Source organism: Nematolebias whitei, chromosome 2 (assembly GCF_014905685.2).
Source record: "Nematolebias whitei isolate Nwh7 chromosome 2, NemWhi1, whole genome shotgun sequence".
Taxonomy (NCBI): Eukaryota; Metazoa; Chordata; class Actinopteri; order Cyprinodontiformes; family Rivulidae; genus Nematolebias; species Nematolebias whitei.
In genome coordinates, this window is record NC_056499.1 from 4,038,321 (window position 1) to 4,061,823 (window position 23,503).

Sequence of the window (23,503 nt, forward strand, 5' to 3'; positions counted from 1 at the left end):
GCAGGCCACCTCCCTTCAACCTGCCCCCCAGCATCATGCAGGACACCTCCCTTCAACCTGCCCCCCAGCATCAGGCAGGCCACCTCCCTTCCTCACTTCAAATCTCTGCTAACAACACGTCTGTTCTCGCAGGCATTTCACACACTGAGTTGATTTCGTGTGATCCTGTGCTTTAACTGCTTTTTATTAATTCTTCAGTTATTATAATTAGTGTTGTATTTTTTCCCCATTAATTTTACGCCCATTGATGTTGTTGTTAAGCACTTTGACAACGGTTTCTGTTTTAAATGTGCTCTATAAATAAAGTTGACTTTACCTGACTCAAAAGCCAAAACGGAACTTCAAACGATTTAATAAAAATAAATTAACGGAAGTGGAAATATAAACTTGAAAAGGTTTTAAGTTAAAATAAAACAAGCGTAAGTGATAGAATGTTTTCATATCCAAAGGTTTCTAGCTGACATTTCACAAGCAAGGATATAAAAAAATATCTGTCTAACATTTATGTAAGCTTTTAGTGTGATGATATACGTTATTCTTTGCAAAATAAAAAAATTCCAGTTACATTACCTAACTTCTTGGCATGAATAAAACAAACAGTGATTACAAGTACCTTGGAACATACGAGATGAGGCATGACAGATCAATGGCAGCCTGTCGGGAATATGCGTGCCTCTGCATCCGAAACTGAAATGACTGCTCTGAAGATCTTCTACCGAACTTTGTTTTCCTCACATTTGTGCATCACTCCACAAAGTCTGCAACCAGAGATTAAAGATACTCTGGCAAGTCCCTGCTTGACCTTACATTACTTTTTCACCCTTTGGGAGAGGCAGTGCTAAAACATGTCATCTGTGAATAAACACACTTTTTTTCCTTCTAAATATCGTTTCATAAAACTGTCCAGGAGTCCAAGATAAGAAATCATTACTAATCTTTTTCAACCAAACAATGGAAATTCAACGTTTAGTGTAATTGTTGGAGAGTTTAAGAATCAACCCAAGAGCAACAGACACAATGGAGTTTCAGTGCTGAAGGTCTGAGGAGACGAGGAAAAATAACATCACGCCTCATCATTAGGATTTCTGAGTCATGTGGTGACAGACAGCAGGTCTGGTCCCAGTCCTGCCCATCAGGGTAAAGTGCTGGTATGTGACAAACGCCCGTGTGAACAATTGTGTCTGTCTCTGTGGCAACAAGAAAGCTGAGAGGAGCTGCTGTGGTGAATGCTGCAGCTACCCCTCGCTGGTATTATGATTTGAAACCAAAGTCCACGGCCTGTTCTTCACACTCGTCTGTGGGAGCTTAAACATGCTGCGATGAACACACACACACACTGAAAGATCAGCAAAGGTCAAAGGTTGAGGCGGCAGGTGTTCCCCTATATATTCCCTACTCACAACCATACAAAATGTACCTTAATCCTAATCAAGACTGGATTATCGTAATTTTTGGATTATAAACTGCTACTTTTTTCCACACGCTTTGAACACCGCAGCTTAAACAATGCTGCAGCACATTTAAAATTTTTTCTTTGATGGGCTAACAAGCTGCATGCAGCCAGAACATTTAGCCTCGTCGCTCCCGGGCGTTCACATAGCTGCCCACACGTCTCTCTTGGGGGCGTGTCCTCGTGACTCAATGAGACTACCTGTGTAAGTAAAGGTAAAACAAAATCTGACCAATGAAATTACCAAACCGGTCACAGTGGACCATTCCATTGAAGCAGGGAGGGGAGAAGAGAACATGGAGGGGAAAGTTTCCTGTGAAAGGAAGCTGAAGATGGCGATCAATGACTTCCTTGCAGGCTACTGTATTTTATTTTTTTTCCAGCCATGTTACAGGCACTGATCAGAAAAATGCATTTACTGGATGTATTTGTGTATCTTACCGGTACATATTTAATTAAAAATTTAAAAAAGCTTTCTGTGTAAATATCTCATGTTACAATGTGGACAAGACTGTAGACAAGTGCGGCCTATATATGTACTTAAAAAAAATTATTTAGTGGTTATGACTTATATTCAGGTGCACTCGATAGTCCAGAAATTACGGTGTTTAGGGTTACGCTGCCAGTGACATTTGAAGGATTAAAGTATAATTTACCTTTAAAAGCTGCTCAGCTGTGAGAGCAGTACACGGAAAGAGTACACAGAGTACAAGGACGTAAGAATTGCAAGGACAGTTTTACTTGTTAAAGAAAAAATTAAATAAAATACAAAATTGTAAGCTGGGACTTTATACTTCAATGACTTCAGTTGCCTCTTAAGCCTTTTTTTTTTTGTGTGAACATTTGTGGAGACATTTCAGCCACAATGCACTTCACTTAAAAAAAAAAAATCAAAACATAAGCGGTAAAAGCTTATATACATTTAATTTGTGGGCTTGCCAACTCATACATTATTGTGTTTAAAGTGTTCCCTTACCCTGTAAAAGGCTGTTGACAGGGGCAGCAGTGCAGCAGCTACTGTATATTCCTCAGAGCTGGAGCAGTCCTGCAGGAAGAACAACAGGGGAGAAGTGAGAGGCAGTAAAAAAAACCACCGCAACGGTTAAAAAAAAAAAAGCCACAAAATGAGGAACACAGATTTTCAGCAGATAGGTTGCACAGACTGCAGCCAGAGAAATGGTTCAACTTAAAGAAGAATTTAAGAAGATCTAAAATGAAACTTTCATCTTTCCGTGCACAGCTGATACCCAGCTGTGAATTAATGTCACAAAGATGTGATTAAAGGACAATGCTGGGGGCAAAGAATATTTCCTTCTGCAAATGTGTTACATAAAATCTGGGTAACGCTAAAAAAATAAGAGCGGCTAGCCAAACACCCCCTTCAGTCTCCTTTATTTGAACATGTGCTTTCAATAGCCTTATATAATCCCGGCCTTGACACAATTGTCAGAATGCTTCAGTTTTCAATTTATCGACAATTTCAAGGTTAGCATTTCTGAACCAAATTGCCGTGCAAGTCTTATTCAAATAAATGACAAGACGATGCATGAAATCCTGTCATTTGTAGCTCTTGCGCCAGAGAATTTTTACCGATTTTATTTTTTTTATCAGGGGCTAGTTAAAACATTTCTTCTCTGACACACCATGTCAAAGAAGTTTTGTATTTGGGGGTCGCTCGTGGTAAGGAGAAGCTTCTTCCTGGTGCGTTCAAGATAAATGCATTCAGATGAACAGAGCATTAGGAAGCTTAAAGGAAGAGGACTCAGAGGTCCAAACTCGACTTTTCATTCAGGGTGACGAGAATGGGAGAAAACAAGAAAAATAAGAAAGTTAGACTCAAAAGCACTGCTCCCACAGGAAATGAGTTCTTATCTCTGGTAAGCTGTGTTGGGATTTATTTGCTGAACTCTGTGGCCATGAATGGCCAGAGGAAACCTGATTTAAGAGCCTGCACAAACAGCAGCCCGGACTCTGACCTGCTGCCGGAGCTCTTGACCCTCAGTGTGACCTCACGACCGAAAAATATCTACATCTCAACACATTAGCTGTTTGTTCTGAGAAATATTAGCACGCATCTGTATTTCTCTAAAGCGGTGCAATTTACAATCAGAGTTGCTCGTTTTCATGGGAGGTACAGGCAGAGGAATGCCGCTCTTTGTGATAGTGGTCTGCGATGGGGGGCCTCTGTTACCGCCTTTCTTCAAAACATGCACGCAAGAATGTACAGAGGGGAGAAAATGCAAAACACATGAAAGCTGGACCCCCTGTTGATTGAGCAAGCAGAGTTTCTGTTTTATTTTTCTCGTCACTGGTGTTTTTCCTTGCACTTATTTGGGCTGCGGTGAAAATATTCCAGCTCACTGGAATGACCCCAAAGCTTTGTTTATCAGCATCAACAACAATGCTGCAGGTCAGAGGAGTTCATGGACTGAAATTAATTACAACAAGTGGAAATGAACAGACCCCCAATAAAAGCGTGACTGTTTAGGAAACCAGCATCATTTCTGCAGAAAGAGGGGAAAGATGGAGAAACAAAACTTAGACGGGACCATTTCAGTTCTGAAAAGGTCACTTTGGATGAAGACGGGGACAAAAATCAGCTTTATTCACGTCATAACCAGTACTGACCAACCTCTACTTTTATCTGTTAAGAGCAAACAGAGACGGAAAGAAGCAGCTCAACAGCTCTAAAGGTCAACTACCACAGTCAGCCGATAACGACAAGTGAAAACTAAAATGTTGTATTTAAGAATTACTCATCGTCACAATGCAGGAGATCCACACGTAGCACTGTGGGGGAGTGAGCTTAGAACTTCAGGGTTAATGGGGGGAGGAGATGGTCACCTCACACGTCTGTTTGCAAGGACACCCTGTGGTCTTCATTTCCGTCTATTATTTAGAACAAGTCTCATCGTCTTCCCTCATTCCAGAAGCTGCCGGAACTGAAACGGCCGCAATGACTAATGCGGCTATTCTGCTTTGGACACGTATTCAGAGAACCCAAAAGGAAATAAAGAAAGAAGTGCAAGAAAAGCTGCAGGATGTGAAGTGTGTTGGAAAGCAGTAAGCACTTTCCAAGGAACCTGCAAGACTAACTGACATCTGCCATCCTTTTTATGAGACAATTGCAGCTGACCTAAAAACACAAGATTTTTAAACTCGTGTGATATTACCAATAATTGATTCTGAATGGATTGTACTTATAATGCACTTTTCTATCTTATCAAGATACTCAAAGCGCATTACACTACAATCTGTGCCCTCATTTACTAGGGATGCACGATATTATCGGCATGGTATCGGTATCAGCCGATATTAGCGTTAAAGTTAAATTCCGGCCATTCCATCAAAATAACTCTCCGATATAAAAGACGCTGTTTTTGTACGACAACCTCAGTGACAAGACTGCCTGCAGCGCCAGCACAACGTGATGACCTCATGTGCGCCTACCTGGTCAGATCACGGCGGAGAGGAAGAAATCAAAATGTCGGTGGTGTGGAAGGTATTTTTCCCCGTTGAGGATGTTGGATTCTGAAGAATTTTGGACTACGCTGATCCTCGCTACATCGTCCCGTCTGAGATATTTTTCTGACGTAGCCTTACCCGAGTTACAAGCCGTCATTTCCGACGTCATAGAGAAGCTAACAGCCGATAGCACGACTTGTTGGGTGAGTTTTACCACAGATATTTGGACGTCGTGTTAGCACCGCTAGCATGATTAGTCTTACGGATCAATGGATACACAAAAACTTTGAACTTAAAAAGTCTGTCCTTCATGCACAGGAGTGCAGAGGATCCCACGCTGCAGCTATAGGAACCTGGAACAAACCTCCACAAGTGAGACAGCATCGCAGGTGACTAATGCTAATAAATAACATTTAACACTTTTCATTTAATATAAGTTAAAGTGCTATACATATCACAAGGCTGTTACTGAATATATGTCACCAGCTCTTACAGCTGTTGCACAATTTTTGTAGCAAATAAGCCTAAATAAGAGGGCTACGTTCTGACAAAAGAAAGTACAGTATATTAAAAATATCAGTATCGGTTATCAGCCAAATAAGTTTTAACATATCAGCATATCGGCCAAAAATCCAATACCGTGCATCCCCATCATTTACCCATTCATACAGCACTCCACGATATCTTTACAAAGATTAATCAGTGCATGGGACCCTGTTCATTCACCAATGGGACACACATCGGAGGCCATGACTGCTTCAGTGTGTTGCCCAGGGACACTTCAACATGTGACTGCTGGTGGAATCGAACCCCCAACTCTTGCATTGGAGGACGAGTGCTCTAACCACTCAGCCACAGCCGCCCCTTCACTACCAAAGGAGAATAAACCACATGGTGACTTTTGTGCTGCCTAAATAAACAAATAAAGCATGAATCATGATTAATGCAGACGTTACCTGTCGTACTGGTGGATTTTCTAAAAACAAAAGTACTTATCTAAACATGGGAACGATACCAGTGACAGATTCCCAGTGATGATGCTACGAATTGCAGTACATCAAGAGTGCTGTGGCACATGAGGCCATGTTCTCACAGCAAGAGACCTAAATATGATCTGTCGTGCAAAAATGCATCCAAGCCGTCTATATGCTATTAAAGGAAATGATTAAAGTGGATGAAGTTCAACAGGCAGTGACCAGGCTACAGAGGAGGAATGCTGGGTACAGACTCAGTGGGAAGGCTCTCTAAATTATTATTACCGTAACTCTGAAATAAGCAGCCTGCATTTATTATAGGATGGTCGTCAAAAACATCACATCATCGGAGCTGAGATGATCAAACTCATGCTCACGCAGAGCTCACAGACTCTGCACCCCCCATCAGCTCCTTCTCTCACAGCGAACTGCAGCGCAGAGCGTGTTTTTGAGCACCGTCACGAGGCCCTCGGCCATAAGAGAGCGGAGCGTAGAGGGCTCATAATCCTATCCGACAGGAAATGGTTGAGATGCCACGACACATCCTCAGCAGGGCTCATTCCCCCACATGGCTTGCACAATGTTAATTTCTACAAGCTGGAACACTGACCTTAGTGAACACGCGTTCACACACACGCACACATACACAAACACACATGTACACACACACACAAAGAAAAACAGACATATATACATAATAGACAGATTTTTGTGCAATTAGCTCCAAGCTAATGAGGGCTATTACTGTGCGTGACTCGTGGCAAAGAAACAAAACTGTTACTGATTAAAACGTGTCCAGACAGAAAAACAACAAGAAACAAGAAACAACAGCTCATTTTAGATAAAATACAAATACAAATTATATAGTTTGTTGTTTGGCAATGGCAACAAGTAAAACTGACAAAGCTCAACGTCACACCCTCTACACCGATGTACGTTTCTACAATTACAACCAAAGCCCTTCCAAACCTTTCAAAGAAAAACACTGATTGCAACCAGGCAACAAGATCGTTAGTCCAGACGCGACAGCTAAACAAGAAATGTTGTGATTGGCCTCTGATTAGTGATGTCATTGTGGATCAATGTGTCACATCAACACATAATGCCAGAAATCCTAACAGACACGCGCGATCATTACACATTTTTAACCGCTTAGATCATGCACACAGATGATTTTCGGGGTTCTTGCGTGACTAGGTGTTGAAAAACAGGTGCAAAATTTGAAAGTAATTATTTGTCTTAATGTGTATAATTCATGCTCTCCTCATAAATCATCTGACGCTGATCAGTGGAAACAGAGCTGAGAAGAAAAAACAATCAAGAAAAGGGAAACAAATGGCAAAGTATCTTAAAATATAAAATATTCTAAAAAATAATACACATCAATGTAATAAACACACAGAAGTCCATCAGAAAAGAACCAATAATTTCTCAACACATTTCAGTTTATGAATGTGCACATCAAATCTTGTCACTATGTGTGAAATTAGGGCTGGACGATATGGCTCAAAATTTATCGCGATATATTTCTTAATTTCGATCGATAACGATATAATTCCGATATCGATATAAACAATAGAAAAGCCTCAGATAAACTGTACAAACTGTACAAATTAATGTTCAACTTTTATTTGTATTTAGCCTTCAAAGAAATTTGAAATCACCGTCAAATAAACATATAACTCTCAACTTTGTCAATATTAATAGTTTTAACTTTAAACAACAACATGCAGCAAATGTCTGCATTTGCTGCATGGGTTTTTCTTTTGAAACAGTTGGGGGTTTTGTTTAGGGATGCACCTATCCACTTTTTTCACTTCCGATCCGATACCGATATCCACGATTTGATATCGAACGATACAGATCCGATACCGATCTGATACAGAAAAACAGTGCTGAAATAACAGAAATGGACCCGTTTCTGAAACAGGTCCAGATGACATGATTTAGCCGTTTTTGTTGTCTACCTGGACGTTTGAGCGTACAAACCCAGCGCTGAATTGACTTAAAACATTTGTTTTGTTAAACGCAGACATGAATGTACTGAATTACAAATTTATTGAAAACTCTGCACCAGAGCAGCACACTTAAACACACCAAGAGCTTCACAAGCTCGGTCAAACGTAAAAACAACACAACTTTAATTTGTTCAGTCCGTACGCTGGCGCGTGACGTCACTCAGAGCACAAAGCATAGAGTTAGAGTGACTAGATCTGCCCTGTCATGGATCGGTCACATTGTCACCGATGCCCGATCCAGAAGTTTTTGGATATCAGCACAGATACCGATTTTGGTATCGGATCGGTGCATCTCTAGTTTTGTTTCAGGGACATGTTGGCTCAAATTTTTATTGTTCATCTTCTGACTCTCAGCAAATTCTATCGAGTGGAACAAGTTAGATGTTCCCAACGCTAGTTAGAACGACTCTCGGCACATTTTGCAGCCGGATCACTTCCACACCACCGAATTAGTCGTTCCTCTCTTATCAATGATGTCATCTGCTTTCTCTTCGCTTGTGAAAGCTTGTTCAGTCACATTCTGACGGTCATGGGCACTCGATTTGAAGAGAAAACTTACCGCGCGTTGAAGCTTAGCCTAGCCTAGCCTAGCCTGCTACCGCGGACTCCTTCGAGCTGTGGTGAACGTGTAGTTGTGTCACAGCTTTTTCTGTTTGGGTTGAAACTGAAGCGGCCGCTTCAACCCCAACAGAAAAAGAAAAGAGTCAATAAAACGCTGTATTCATATCAAAATATTGAAAATGTGCTTAAAACTCATATCACCGTTATTGAATAAAATTATATTGTGATATTTATCGATATCGAATTATTGTCCAGCCCTATGTGAAATTATTACTTTTTTCCGTATATTTTGTTCATGCAAGCTTTATTTATACAGGTTAGTGTCAGTGAGTCACGAGGGCTCATTTATGGAGTCAGGACTCATGGACTGGAGACCAGTCCTGGGCGTCCTCCACCTCTTGCACTATGACTGCTGGATATGGGCACCAGTGACCCCCGTGACCCGAAAAGGAAGAAGCGGGTAAAGATGATGGATGGACAGAATATTTTAGGATTTTTTTAATTTATTTGTAGCAAGAAACGGTCCATCTTGAGAACATTAATTTGAACCATAACTAAACCCCCTTACGTGAGTTTGCTATTGTAAGATTAAACTTTAGATGAGGCACAGATTGCATTTTTATTTGCTGCATTTGAATGACAAAAAGCAGCTTCAAAGAATCAGTCATGCCTTTCATTTCAAGCCCTTCACATGATGATCATCACAAAGTACTAGTTTCTCATACTGACCAGCACACGGACCAGAAAATCACTTTATCACAAAACCCGTCTCTTCATCTATCAGATATCCCTTCAATAATGACAAACACAATGGAAACAGCTCAGCACTTTAAATCATTTAGAACTCAGCACACAATCTGAATATTGACTCAAGATGGTGTTTAAATAAGATTGTAGAAATCGTGAAATTTATCGCCACTTTCTGGCTTCTCATCAAGTGACTGTGATAAACTGCTTAGAAAACACGTCAGCGTTCACCTCTGCTCCTGGATATGATGACTGCCAGACATTGCGCGGGACAAAAGAAATTAGTTTACATTACTTTTTATGTCTTCCTGCACGCCAGCTGTACACTTCATTTTGCACCTCTGGATAAGTACAACACAAACGTCACGTCAAATGGCCTCATATGTTCTTGGCATACGCAGGTGAGGGAATTAAGTGTCCGTTCATCATTTGTGGGGAGTAAAGAATGAGTGGAATCTGAGGTTGCTCCATAAAAGCTGCAGTCCGTTAGGATGCTTGAAGATGGATAAAAATCACTGGAATGAGCCGATTCAGCAAAGTAAAACAAGAGTAATGTCCAACAAAGACCTGACTGCTCTGGGTGAGTACAGCTTTAGTGGATTTTTACAAGCTGCAAAAAACATTACTTAAACTTTGTACAAAACAAAGAGACGCACATCTTCCTTTTCTTTTGACTTTTACCTCTTCAGAAGTCTCCACAGCGAGTCCTCCTCCATCTCACTCTGTCTTCTGTGTCCTCTGTCCTCAGTCCAACTACCTCCATGTCCTCTCTAACTGCATCCATATGTCTCCTCTTTGTCTTTTTACTGGCAGCTGCATTGCTAACATCCTTCTACCAACAACTGTCCCTCTTCTGGACATGTCCAAACCACTGTCCCTCCTCTGGACATGTCCAAACCTCTGTCCCTCCTCTGGACATGTCCAAACCACTGTCCCTCCTCTGGACATGTCCAAACCTCTGTCCCTCCTCTGGACATGTCCAAACTTCTGTCCCTCCTCTGGACATGTCCAAACTTCTGTCCCTCCTCTGGACATGTCCAAACCATCTCAGTGTGTCCTCTCTAACTTTATCTCCCAGTTGTTCAACATGTGCTGTACCTCTGATGATCTCATTCCTGATCTTCTCCATCCTTGTCTCTCCTAAGGAGAACCTCAACATCTTCAGTTACTTCCAGTTCTGTCTCCTGTCTTTTTGTCCATGTCTCTGTCTCCAGACCATACAACATAGCTGTTCTCACAGCTGTCTTACTACGGCTGACTTTAATTCCTCTTTTTTCAAGTGCATACCTCCACCTCTTCAAGTTCTCTTCCACCTGTTCCCTGTCCCATCACCACAAGCAAACAAGAAGGGGCTCAGAGCCGATCCTTGATGCACTCCCTCCTCCACCTTGAAGCTATCCGTCACTCTTATCTCATATACTCTTATGCAGCAAAGAGACAAACAACTATTCTGATACAAAAAACAAGGCAGCTCTTTTTAAATAACGTTATACAACATGCTGCTACGTTGTTGACAATAAAAAAAAAATAGTACAGAGATAAAATAATCACAACCCAACAACTTCTGATTAACGTGCTTTGATTAAAAAAAAAATCCCTATGATCATTATAAGGCTGGTTATTTAATCATCAAAAAAAAGCAACAAAAATACATTAATATGGCACATTATACACCTGTTGACATTCTAAAAGCCTGGCTGTTGTGATGAAAAGTGTATGTGACACTCATGAATCAAGTTTCATCAAATTATCTTCAGCGATTAAGAAATAATGGGCCGGACAAGAAAAATACCTTGTTTAAACTTTGACCTTGATTTGTGATCTTGGAGCTAGGGTGATGAAAACTGTACGCCACACTCCAAGTAGTGATGATGCATATGTGTATCAAGCTTTGTTAAACTACCTTGAGCGGACCAAAAGTTATGGGCGGGACAAGAGAAAGTTTATGGACGTACAGAGACTGTATCATATTATGTCGACGGGCGTATAACAACAAAAACTTGGACTCAGGCTCGTTTTGTTAGTGTACAAATTAAAGCAATACAAACACTTTTAATTTGAATTTTATCAGTAGAAAAAAGTATCTCTCAAGACTAAAAACAGCCAAGTTATTCCAATATCCTAACAGCTGAATGAAAAAGAAATGCATCCTCATGGCTGTGGTGTTTTCCCCATTTCCCATCGGTTTACAATACAAGTAGATAAATACGTGATTCATGAACCATAACTGTCCAAGAAGCCACTTACCTGAAGGGCACAGTTCATCATCCGAACAGTGTAGTCAAACTGCTGGTGGTCCAGTATGGCGCGATTCTGCTGAACGTGAAGACTCAGTTCATCGGTCAGACACTGGCGAGCAGCTTTACCTTTCAGAGCTCGCAGTGCGGCGGGCAGTGTCTGTTTGGGTAAAGATCAACAAGCCAGGGGGTGAGAGAATACAGAAGAAGTGACTGAGGCATGCGGCACAAAACAAGACGAAACAAAAGCTCATCAGATGTTTGTTGACCAGCTGATATTAAACATTAATGGCTGCCTTTGATGAGCTGCTGTTTTCCTTGAAGTGATCATTTGACCAAATGGAGTTTACAGATTTTCAGGCTCATCAGAGACACAGGAAGCTTGTGGTGCATTTACATTACGCATAAAGGTACAGAGCTAGAATATAGTACATAACAGAGGAGTACATAAAGTAACTGGAAACAGTCCCATTTCAAACACCCTGGATGGACATTAAGCAGATGGCTCACCTCTGACCTCAGCTTCTTTAAAGAAAATAGTTAAGAAAGACCTTTGTTCTGGGTTAACTATGGCTATAACTATGTGTATTAGGGCCAATGTAAATAAAAAATAATAAAAAGTTGATAAATGGGGCAAAATCTGAACAAATTCTCAGAACGTTCAACAGTAATGTCATTTATTTATGTGAATGGAACGAACGAGAAACCGACAAATAAACATCGTCTTATGTTGGAAAATCCTAAAATCCAACCAAAAAGATATATATTTTTCATGATTAAGTACAAATTTACCGGTATTTTCTATAAATAAAACTATGACATTCACAAATACTTAAAATGTATACATAAGCAAGAAAAAAATACATCTAAATTTGTTTTCTGGCTAATTTTAAACTTTTATCCAAGAAGCTTTGATGTTTTTTCTTGCAGATGTACAACTTTATAAGGTAGGAGAACATCAGTTTTAATCTTTCAAATTTGAGTTTTTAATCGTATTTAATCACTTATCTGCACAAATAATATTCATTTAATTACAAAGGATTTAAAACACTGTGGTAAATGGTTGCAGAAACAAAGACACTGGGCAGAAACTAATCAACTTGTTTTTTTTATATTTTAGGAGATGTTTTTGGAAGCGGCTCCAGAGCGTGCTTGATTAATGACCCGCAGTATCAAAGCTGAGCTTCTGTGTTTGCCAGCTGGAAAAATAGGGATGCTGAAGGACATTTGCAGCCTCATGACTGTGTTCTGGAGTGGTGCAACTCAGAGGATGGATGCCTCCGGCTAATGTGCTTGTCTAATGGCTCGTCTGATGAAAGACAGTGTGCCTCACCTTTTCAGTCTCCAGGGTTTTGTTGTCAAAGATGAAGGAAATGCAACTCCTGACCACCTCCAGCCTTCGAGCGCTGTTAAACACGGAGCCGCTCTTACCCATAATGGACACTGGAACAGAAAAATAACAACAGGTTAAAAGCCAAGCTGCTTTAAAGGCATTTTACACATGGGAGGGACTTAAAACACTGCAGCTCTGTAAACATTTCCAGTGGATGCTGGTAAGAGCCAAAACGGGTCGTACCAACAGGCGGTCCAGCAGGTACCACACACTTCTTCTCAGGCCGTGTGGAAACAGGTGTGCTGCTGTGTTTCGCTACACCCTCCTGCAGATTATTTTCCACCTTTTCATCATCAAGCAGGGGGAACGGAACCTGGTGCACTCGTAAGTGGGATCCTTCGGATGGCCGAGGCACTTTCTGAAAAGCCATGTGGGGGTTTGGGTTCTCCTACAGCCCATACCAAAGAACAGGAGGCATAACTGGGACACATGGCTGGACTTATACAATGCTAAAGTGAGGACACAACACTTGTACACCAAATATAATGAAGCAGTCTTCCTTACATTTCTGTACAACTGCTCAGAGAGCTCCCTGATGTGCTTCTGCAGCTTGGCAGGGTTCACCTCTTCTTCTTTAAAGCTGTCGATGTCCATGGCCACCAGCTGAAGAAACCCCAACAATCAGGCAAAAAGAAGACGTAAGAAGCAGGCAACGGCCACTTTAAAATAAAAATATAAACTTCATTCAAAGATTGGAAAATGCAAAACAATGAAATATTATTTTTTTGTTCCATTGCATTTACAGCATACGATGTTGATAAAAAGAAAATTTTAGAAACCTTTAGGCGCTCCAAATCAAAATTTAATACCAAATTTTTGGGAGGTAGCAAATTTGATAAACTATGAATGTATTTGAGATATGTCATGAATAATTTAGTGCTCTAAACAAACCCCTGCTCGTTGCAGAATGTTTTATTACATATCTTCAATGGAAATAACTCGTCTGCAGAATGCACCAGGTTTATTTTAATGTTTACTTTTGAAAAGTCACTTTGTGATGAGAATGCAGATAGCCATTGCTGTCTCATATCTTGCACGAAGGTAACACAAGTGCAGATATTGCTGAGCTGCACAACAGAACAGTGCACCACCATTTGAAAAGATGCATTTACATTTTTGAAGGAGTTTAAATTTGTCTGTCTCCAAATCATAAAAGCAACTCTCAGGGGATTTTCTTGTGTTCTTCTAGGCATCAAATTACCCTCCTCTGACTAGCTGTGTTATTTGCTGTGTTATCAACAATGGTGTACCACAAGGCTCAGTCTTAGGACACACCCTCTTTACAATCTACATACGTAATGTAGGTAAAAACATCCCTGATGCATCCATACATTTCTATGCTGATGACACAGTTGTTTATTGTCGAGCTAAAACAGTTGATAAGGCTTTCCAGCTTTTGAAATCTGCAGTTGACATCATCCAGACAGATTTGTTCCACCTCAATCTTGTCCTAAATGCTGACAAAACCAAAGAGATGCTTTTTTCAAATAGGAAATCGGTCCCAGCAGTTCTTCCTCTGATTTCATCAAATGGTGTCTGTATTGAGTTTGTTGATTCCTATAAATATTTGGGTATCTTGGTCGACTCACATCTCTCTTTTAAGCTCCATGTGGAAAACTTGGTAAAGAAACTGAAAGTTAAACTGGGTTTCTTTTTCAGAAACAGATCCTGTCTAACCCTGAATGCTAGGAAACACCTTGTATCTGTGACTTTTGTATCTGTGACTTTCCTTCCCTCCATTGATTACGGTGACATTATTTACATGAACGCTCCTACAAGAACCATGCAGATGTTGGATGCTGCAGATGTTGGATGCTGTCTATCATGGTGCGCTAAGATTCATAACTGGCTGTAACTACCGTACCCACCACTGCACCCAGTATTCACTGGTTAACTGGACATATTAACTTCACACAGACTCTCCCACTGGTACATTTTCATCTTTAAATCACTTCTTGGTCTGCTGCCTTCATACATCTCCTCCTACATGTCTCTGCGTGAGTGCAGCTACAGCGTGCGCTCTCAGGACATTATTACCTGCAGTGTTCCCTCAGTGAGGACTGAACTAGACAAAAGGACCTTCTCCTACTCCGCTCCTTTTTCCTGGAATATCTTACAAAAAGATCTGAAGCTCTCGACCTTTGACCTCTCTAAGTGGCTTTAAGAATCTGTTGGACTCCTGGCGGGGTCCAATGCTGACATGTTCCTGTTTTTAGTTTTCTACATTCGCCTTAGTATCTAGATGCTTTTTGGTACTTTTCTTTTTTTAGCCATCCTAGTCGTAAAAAAAAAAAAATCTGTATGACTTTTTATAACTGTTTATTATTGTTGCTGTTGTCCATTGTTGTCATCTTTCTTTGCTGAAATCAGGTCTCTCTTGTAAATGAGTCCTCGAGGCTCAATGGGATTTACCTGTATAAATAAAGGTTGAATGAATGAATCAGTACACCCCAAACTAAGAAAATGGTTATACAAAAACATTTTGCTTTCTTATTACTTTATTCTCCAACTTTGTGAGTCACCTATTATCTCAGTTTAAGAAGCAGCAGCTTGGAGGAGCCTGTGTGTGTGTTAGGAAAAAGTTTGTGGAGTAAAAAGATTTTCAAAAACTAAAATTTTTTTTTGTTTGTAATCTTTTAAATAAACTGACTGTAATTTATCAGGCTTTATTTGAGAAAATAATTACTGTGACTGTAATGTCATGACTGATACGTTTTAAAGCTTTTGGAAATCATTCAAGTTTATCTGAAAATATTGACGAGGGATCTAAAACCAGTGCATGACATTGTAACAGACTGGCATGGTCATAAATGAGGCTCCCAGTATGTGCACATTAAAAACTGCTTGCAGTTCCACATCCTTTGTTGACGGTTTGTTTACATCTTCGGGTGCCATACCTCATCAAAGAGATCGCCGGCCCTGAAAGGTGGACCTCTCTCTGAGACGAAGCCAGCGAAGGCCATGCCATCCAGAACCTTGGTCAGGAAATCGTTCTCCACGAGGCCTCGCTGGCCCAGGAAGGCCGTCTGGATAATGTCAGAATTAGAGCAGTTTCAATTCCACGCAGATGGGAGCAACAGAATCTGCTTCAAGTGGAAGCACAGTCATCTCAGGAGTTTTAGAATAGGATCAGAAAATCTTAAAATATATCTCTGCGAGGGGGCCGTTATTATTTTTGAACACATGCACGAGTTACTCAGCATCTACAGAAGAGTAAAAAATAATAATAATAAATCGAGCTATGAATCAATCCATGCAAATGAATCTAATCTACCAGCATAATTATTTGTGCTTGTGGGTAGACGAGATAAAACACATTTCTCTCATGCTTTCCCCACTCAGGGATTACATGCAAAGCTTTTGTTGATAATGTGATCCATGTGGGGTACTTTGAGGATGATGTGCTAATGGGTTACCACGGAGACACCACAGACTTGAGCAAACAAAAATCCCCGACACGCACCAAAAATGTAAACCTAATACGTTTCAGATGGCACACTGCCGGGCTGTTTGCCCATCAAAATGCTTCTTTATGTGAAACTTGCACAAACAAAAGGACAGCATCACGGAGGAGTCATGGAGCCACATTTAAAACGCACAAACACACAAACATAAACACATTTTACATCCCAGACAAGTTTATCTGTCGTTTTGTGTAATTCCGCCCACATTGCTGGAGAAAACATTCTTGGCCGATTAAAGGAACAAAGTGTGTGCTAAGGAGAGATTGCCTAATGTGGCGGAAAATTGGATTTTTCTAAGTTTTTCCCCCACTGGGATTTTCACAGCATAAATATCTTACCTTGTGAAAGTGAATAACAGGTTCGGAATGGATGCGAATGAGCTGCAGGCAAGACCTGTAGCCCTGGAAGAGTTGTGCAAACAGCCTGAGAAAGATGGCCCTCACCTCCTTGTCCTGGAACACACAAACACACACACGTAAACATGCAGCAATATTACTCATCAAACAGTTATGCCACAAATGCAGTCTGATAAGTTAATTCTGCAAGATGTATGCCATTTGTCTTTGCTCCAGCGCTGACCTTTTGTCTGATAAATTATTTTTGTGGAGCGTAGGCTGCCCGCCACATGTGGAAAATCACTCCTTACAGCGAGACATCAAAATGATCTTTTAAGCAAGGACACAAAAACGCTCACTTACCAACAATTTGAGGTTGGAGGGTGCTGTCCGAGGTGGAGGGAATGCATTGTCTGCAATCTCCAAATCTGGGTGCAAAACCTGGAAAAACAATCAGCTCCGTAGGATTGATTTGGGGGTTTTACCTACGCTTTTATTTACAGTAATTTAAATAAGCACTGAAGTGAGCACTGCTTACGACAGCAACAGATAAGGTTACAAAACTTTGCTTAATTTGATCCGGAAAGTAAAAAACTTAAGCTTTTGAGTGATCAAAATGTAACAAAAAGATACTATGACTTATCATTTTGGTCTTTCAACTTAAATAATGTAAATTAGGATGCTCAATTCAGTAATCCAGGTAGAAAAATCTAACAAGGTTAAATCAGGTCCTCTGGACGGATTCTTCTTCAGATTTCATCAAAGAAGAATCCGTCCAGAGGACCTGATTTATCCTTGTTAGATAAATTAGGATGCGTTTTATTTATTTTTAATGATCAATTGTATCCTTTTTTCAAGTGGTGGGTTTTAAATGTGTGTGTGAATGTGTTTACCAGGGACAGAGTGTTCTGCGTTTGCTGTAAGAGAGGTTCGGGAAGCAACGACAAGTGGATGCACTCAGGGATTTTGATTGTTCCTCCATCCAGGTCGGCAATAATAACATCCAGCTGATGAAAACATAAAACACACCGAAACATCAGGGGTTTTGATTGAAGCTGGGAGACAAAACGTGTAAGCATGTCTAGAATTTGAGCAAAGGTTCAAAAATCTTCATTTGCATCAAAGGGCTCATCAAAACTTTCCCATGACTGAAATGACTGAAAGAACAAGCTCTAAAATGCCTAAAATGTTCTAAGGTTGGAAAAAAAAATCATTAAAATGCTCTAGTATTTTTTAAATGGAATGTCAGGTGTATAGAAGTTCTCGAAAAATGATCTTGTGGACTCACCAGATCCTGGATTTCACTCTGAAACATGGAGTGCACTCCGATGATGAAGGGAGTGGGTGAACTCAGCACCTCCAGCAGGCGTGAAGGCAGAATAGGGATGTACGGGTAACTGCAAACAGGAAAACATTACAAAACATCAAAAATGTTGATTTCAAGATGGAAATACAGGAGTCCCTCGCTGCTTCGCTGTTCAATTATCGTGGACTCGCTCTACTGCGGTTTTTTCAAAATAAGACCGGACATGACTCACAATTGGCTGATTGGTGGATGAGCCGCACAATAGGTATCACATTTTTATTTAAAGTAAATTATTTAAAATTATTTAGCACCTCTTGCACCTTTGTGCAGCCCAGAGCTGCAGGATAAACTTCCTGCTGCAGCTGATCAGCTGATCTCCATGCAGAATGGAGAAATGGGCGTGGCCAAGAGCGCTTGCAGGTGCAAAGAGCAGAGGAGGCAGAGAGCCGAAATCATGACATTCTGTCTCTTTTAGAGCGTTTAGAGTTTAGAAACATTATTTAGAATATTGCAAGAGTGTGGGAAGGGTTTAAAACACCTTTATATATATATATATATATATATATGAATACTAAAATAAACTACTAATTACTACTTGTACTACTATTCCTACTTGGCGGTTTTTCCACTTATCGCAAGGTTTCAGGGTACGGATCCCCCGTGATAAATGAGGGACTACTGTAATAGAAAACCTTCAAATTTACTAACTGTAGAAAACTGGATGAGAAAATATGCTTTAGCGCAGTGCAGGAAGTCAAACTTACATGAGTAAACTAACAAAAAACATCTAGTCAAAATCACACAATATTCACAACTTCTGCAATAAAATATTTTACAAGCGTTGAAAGTTTTACATTAGCGTCAGTGTTTACCAGAAACTTTGTCTGGTTTACAGAAAACAAGTGACAGAAAATACTTCTCTGATCATGTCATCATATCAAGTCTAAACACATTTTCTACTAATCATACCTGAAAAACAAAATTACTCAACATCAGAATAGTGTGCCTCTTATAGCTTAAAGGCCACATTTGAAAAGTAAAAATGGGTAAACACGTTATTTTCGTATAGTCCCTGGTGACAGACATGAAGGTTTTAGGGAAGTTTAAATTTAATAAACCCTTAGCCCAAACGTTATAACACAGAGTGCAAAAGCCTTTCTAGTTGTGCCGATACACAACCACGGTGCAAATGAACTTAAACCCAAGCTGCACTGTGCATGAAGTAGTCTTCAGCTACTACATACTTTGAAAAAATAAAAAGCCTCGATGACACTTTACAGGAATGTGTGGCGGTAAAACCCTGCATGGCATCAGCCCCAAATTTCTCCACAGATTTCATTATATTTTATTTTTTTACATTGCAATTTACCATCATTTTTAAATTTTGTCCCGAATTACACTTGTATAAAGCCCTCTAACAAACAACCTAAAACTAGTTCAAGTTGAAGCATTCACACATTAGCACGTTCTTTAATATTGATAATAGCTTGCCATTGTGAGGAACTTGTGGTTCAGTGTCTTGCACAAGGGCACTTTGGCTTGTGAAACAGGTCAAGATAGAACCAGAGATCACAAACCAAAGATACTTAAATAAAATTAGAATATCTGTCGCACTACATTTCATCACAACCATGATTCACGAGAGCATCAGAAACTTTGGAAAAAGTCCACTGTCACGCACAACTATCAGCCATAACATTATGACCACAGACAGGAAACACATGTACTATCAGAGTAGAAAGTTCTGCTGAAAGAACTTGCATCTTTCCATTTACAGTACATGGACGCTACATTATTACATATCAATGTGTTTTGCAGAACAGTCATAACCAAAAATGGCAACAACCGCAACATGTCTGAGAGACAGCAATGGCCCCTACAAAAACTGCTTAGATACGGCTAAAAGAACATTAAAGACTTAAAAAAAACTTTGAAAAAAAAAAAGGGGGGGTGATGGGCTCTATAGGCAGCAAACACAACTCAGAAAGACTCGACCAAACAATCAACAGAGCCCAAAGGATTTATCGTAACTTTCTGACACCACTCAGACACTTGAAGATGTTCTGGTTGGTCAGAGTGGCTTTCACAGCTAAAAATGGATCTGTGTACTCAATAAAAGGGAGGTCATAATGTTCTGGCTAATTCACGACTCCTTTGATTGTAAAGGTTTATCCACCTGTTTTGTCATCTTATGACTGAACTGGTCATTAATACAATTAGTACGAGGGACAAAAAAAAACTGCTTTAAAGTTAGCAGCCATAAAAAGCACAAACCTTGTTTCACAACACAGAAAGTTGCATGTAGATAAATCACATTTAGAAACAGGAAGGAAAGACAAGTTACAAGAATTTCTAAAGAAAAGAAAAGTAATTCTTATGAAAGTTTTAGATGCCAGATGTTGAAGCTTAAAAAAGCTCAACTTCTCAAAGTGTGAACTTGTGCAGTGGAAGTGGAGTTCTTTGAAAGGAACAAAGTAAAGAGAAAAGTTAATCATCAATAAAACCACAAGACGTGGAGTCAGAAAAGTCACGGCGTTGGTGGAAAGTCACAAGAGACGGTAGAACGCATGCTCACCTGTATTTAAGAGGAAACATGAGGGCTTCCAGGGCTCGGCACGCCTCTTCGAGCCTCTGGTAGCTGGTGGAGTGAAACAAAACCTTGTGTTCTGTCAGAACCGCACAGAACAGGCTCAGAACATTTTGGATCCCTGCAAGAAGAAAAACAAGAGGAACAACACACTGATGGGGTGTTTGTTGGAACGCAACATCCCGACTGTTCCACATCATTCCCTGTTTACTTGTGGAGGATGTCACACGAACAAAAAACAACAACATTCGTTTGGGGGGTTTCATGAATGCCCACAGCCACATCAGGACCAGTTCTTACATTTTGAAATAAACAACATCCCGGCAAATCTGTAGTCGCAAAAGTCGGCTGCTGAGCTGAATTTGAACGAGATGGAAACACTTGAGGGTGATTTGTAATGGTTGAACAGAGCTCATTGGGCAACGTTTTCAGAGTCTCCTGCCTAAGAAGCATTGGTTGAACTCGGTTACTTTTATTTTTTATTATTTTTTAACAGAAGTCTTCCTGCATCTTCCTCGGCCTTCGTAAATCAACCCAGCACAGAATAATTTTTGACGAGCAGACAAAACGTTGCTAAAGTTGGTGCTAATAAACGTACACAAGAAAACTGAGCTAAAATAGTCTAGAGCAACAAAATAAAGTTAAAATGAGGAAAAAAAGGATTTTAAATTTTCTTATTTGTTATTTTTTTCCTTCTGTTCATGCAACATTTTCAGAGTTTTACAGTCAATGTTGAGGTCGACGCTGCAAAGAAACACGAACGCTTAGAAAGTATTAAAAATAAGAACCACTGCACATAAAAATAATTTGTTTTTTTACAACCATTTACGTTAAACGCCTTACATAAGGCTTTGGGAAGAGTCATTTTTGAAAAACAAAGGAAATAACACACTTGTGCAGTATAAATAGTATGTGAAATACCAGTTTGACAATCAGAATGAATTCTAAGTTTATAGTTCCTGTTATTGTTTCCTATCAAGCCGCCGACAGACCAATTCATCACACGTTGGAGTGATAAGGACGGAGGATCACTGGCAGACATGTCCGCACCACTGGGGGCACTGGGGCTGCATGTTTGGCCCCCTGAGTGAAGAACTTCAGTGTCAGACAGGAAATGTGAGCCTCAACAACATCTTTATATTTTAAACGAATCGGCTTATAGCGGGGGTCATTCAGTCCCTGCAGAAGAAATTATGACCTGACAAACTGAAGCTCGGGTTTCAGAATCACACCCACAGTTCAGGTGTGCACGTATCTTTTGGAAACAGTGACACATTTCCGAGCTGTAAATAAAATAAGTGGCAGAAAAAAGAAACAAAGGCAACAAACAGCAGGCCTGATGATGACCAGTTGTGTCTCCACTCTGGGGGGGATGTACTTCCTGTGCAATGTGACATGTTTAACACACATTCCTCTGCAGTGACTCTGTGACCCGTGCACACGGACCGATATGCCGACCTGCATGTCTGCACAGGCGCCCTTAAAAGGGCATAAGGATGACCTAATAACAGAAGATGAAGCACGTCTTCTATGTGACTGCGTGCAACCGATCAGCTGACTTATGAAAGCTTTACGTCCATCAGCATGCAGAGAACCAGATTGGGGTAATTGTGCTATTTTTCTTTCTAGCTGGATACAATTATGCAAGACTAACCTGAAGCAGCATTTATTACAGGGGTTCTCAAATTTTATATGCAAAAGGTCCAAATCTGATTTCTAGATGAAGCCAAAAGTCCGTAACAAGCAGCGATAAGCAAATCCTTTTTATTAAATTTGCTTTCATTTTGCAAGCAAACCAAACGGTGCCGTTTGTGTACAATTATGACCCCAAGCCGATCCAACTTTTGACTGTAAAGCTGAATGTGCACTAGAATTTCATTGTTTTAGTTTTAATTTAAACTTAAGAAATGAACGCCTCAACAAAAAGAAATGCCTTTGTTTTAAAACATTATTGGAAAAAAACTTAAGTTTTCCAAGTCATCATTTAATGTCCTTGCATATTTAGTTAATATCATAGCAAAGCGACATAAGACCTTCTTTGCTGCTTTAGTTTATGAAAATGACGATGACAGAAGCCGAAGCTGCAGCCTCCTTCGGCTACTATGGTGCGAGCCGTAGCAGGTATAATGCGTGCAAGGTGGGCAAAACAAATGCGCACAAGCTGGATTACAGTTTTGCAAGCTGTGCACACAACAATGGGTGATGATTTTCAAAAACTGCAGATCAAAATGAGGCTGGAAAAATTGCTGATTGCAACAACGCTGCATTCAGTAAAAGTGTAAAGGAACATTCGCCTGTTTTCTCATTATTTTGAGTCATCAGTTAATCCATAGGAGTTAAAACCAGTTAACATACATCAGATACAAGCACGGCTTGCTGCCTACCTTGCTCACCCTGTGCACACTTTCTCTGTGCACTTTTTAAGGAGCCACACCACTCTTCATTGCATTGTTTTTGATGTACAGTAGTCCCTCGCTACTTCGCGGTTCATTTATCGCGGACTCGCTCTATCATGGTTTTTCAAAATAAGACTGGACATGACACACAATTGGCTGATTGATGATCGACATGGAATTTTTATTTAAAATAAATTATTTAAAATAATTTAGCACCTCCTGCAGCTTTGTGCAGCAGGATAAACTTCCTGCTGCAGCTGATCAGCTGTTCAGCGTGCAGAGCGGAGAAGTGGGCGTGGCAAAGAGCATTCGCAGGGAGCTGAAATCATGACATTCTGTCTCTTTTAGAGCGTTTAGAGTTTAGAAACATTGTTTAGAATATTGCAAGAGTGTAGGAAGAGTTTAAAACACCTTTATGTATATATACATATATAATATATACATATATATATATATACATATATAATATATACATATATATACATATATAATATATACATATATATACATATATAAAAATCTAAAAAAATCTAAATGACCCTAACAGATTCTGGAAAACAATTAAATCTC

At 40.1% G+C, this 23,503-nt stretch overlaps 1 protein-coding gene across 1 annotated transcript in view; it reads right to left on the reverse strand.

Annotated features, from left to right (window-relative positions):
• sbf2 (SET binding factor 2) overlaps nucleotides 1-23,503 on the reverse strand; it is a gene marked incomplete at its 3' end in the record, with an annotated part of 115,177 nt that overhangs the window by 41,893 nt on the left and 49,781 nt on the right. The window contains 11 exon segments of the mRNA XM_037689557.1: nucleotides 2,427-2,495; nucleotides 11,463-11,612; nucleotides 12,786-12,895; nucleotides 13,029-13,233; nucleotides 13,350-13,448; nucleotides 15,743-15,871; nucleotides 16,648-16,761; nucleotides 17,008-17,085; nucleotides 17,538-17,651; nucleotides 17,933-18,041; nucleotides 20,526-20,658. Coding sequence (XP_037545485.1) covers nucleotides 2,427-2,495; nucleotides 11,463-11,612; nucleotides 12,786-12,895; nucleotides 13,029-13,233; nucleotides 13,350-13,448; nucleotides 15,743-15,871; nucleotides 16,648-16,761; nucleotides 17,008-17,085; nucleotides 17,538-17,651; nucleotides 17,933-18,041; nucleotides 20,526-20,658 — 1,310 coding nt within the window.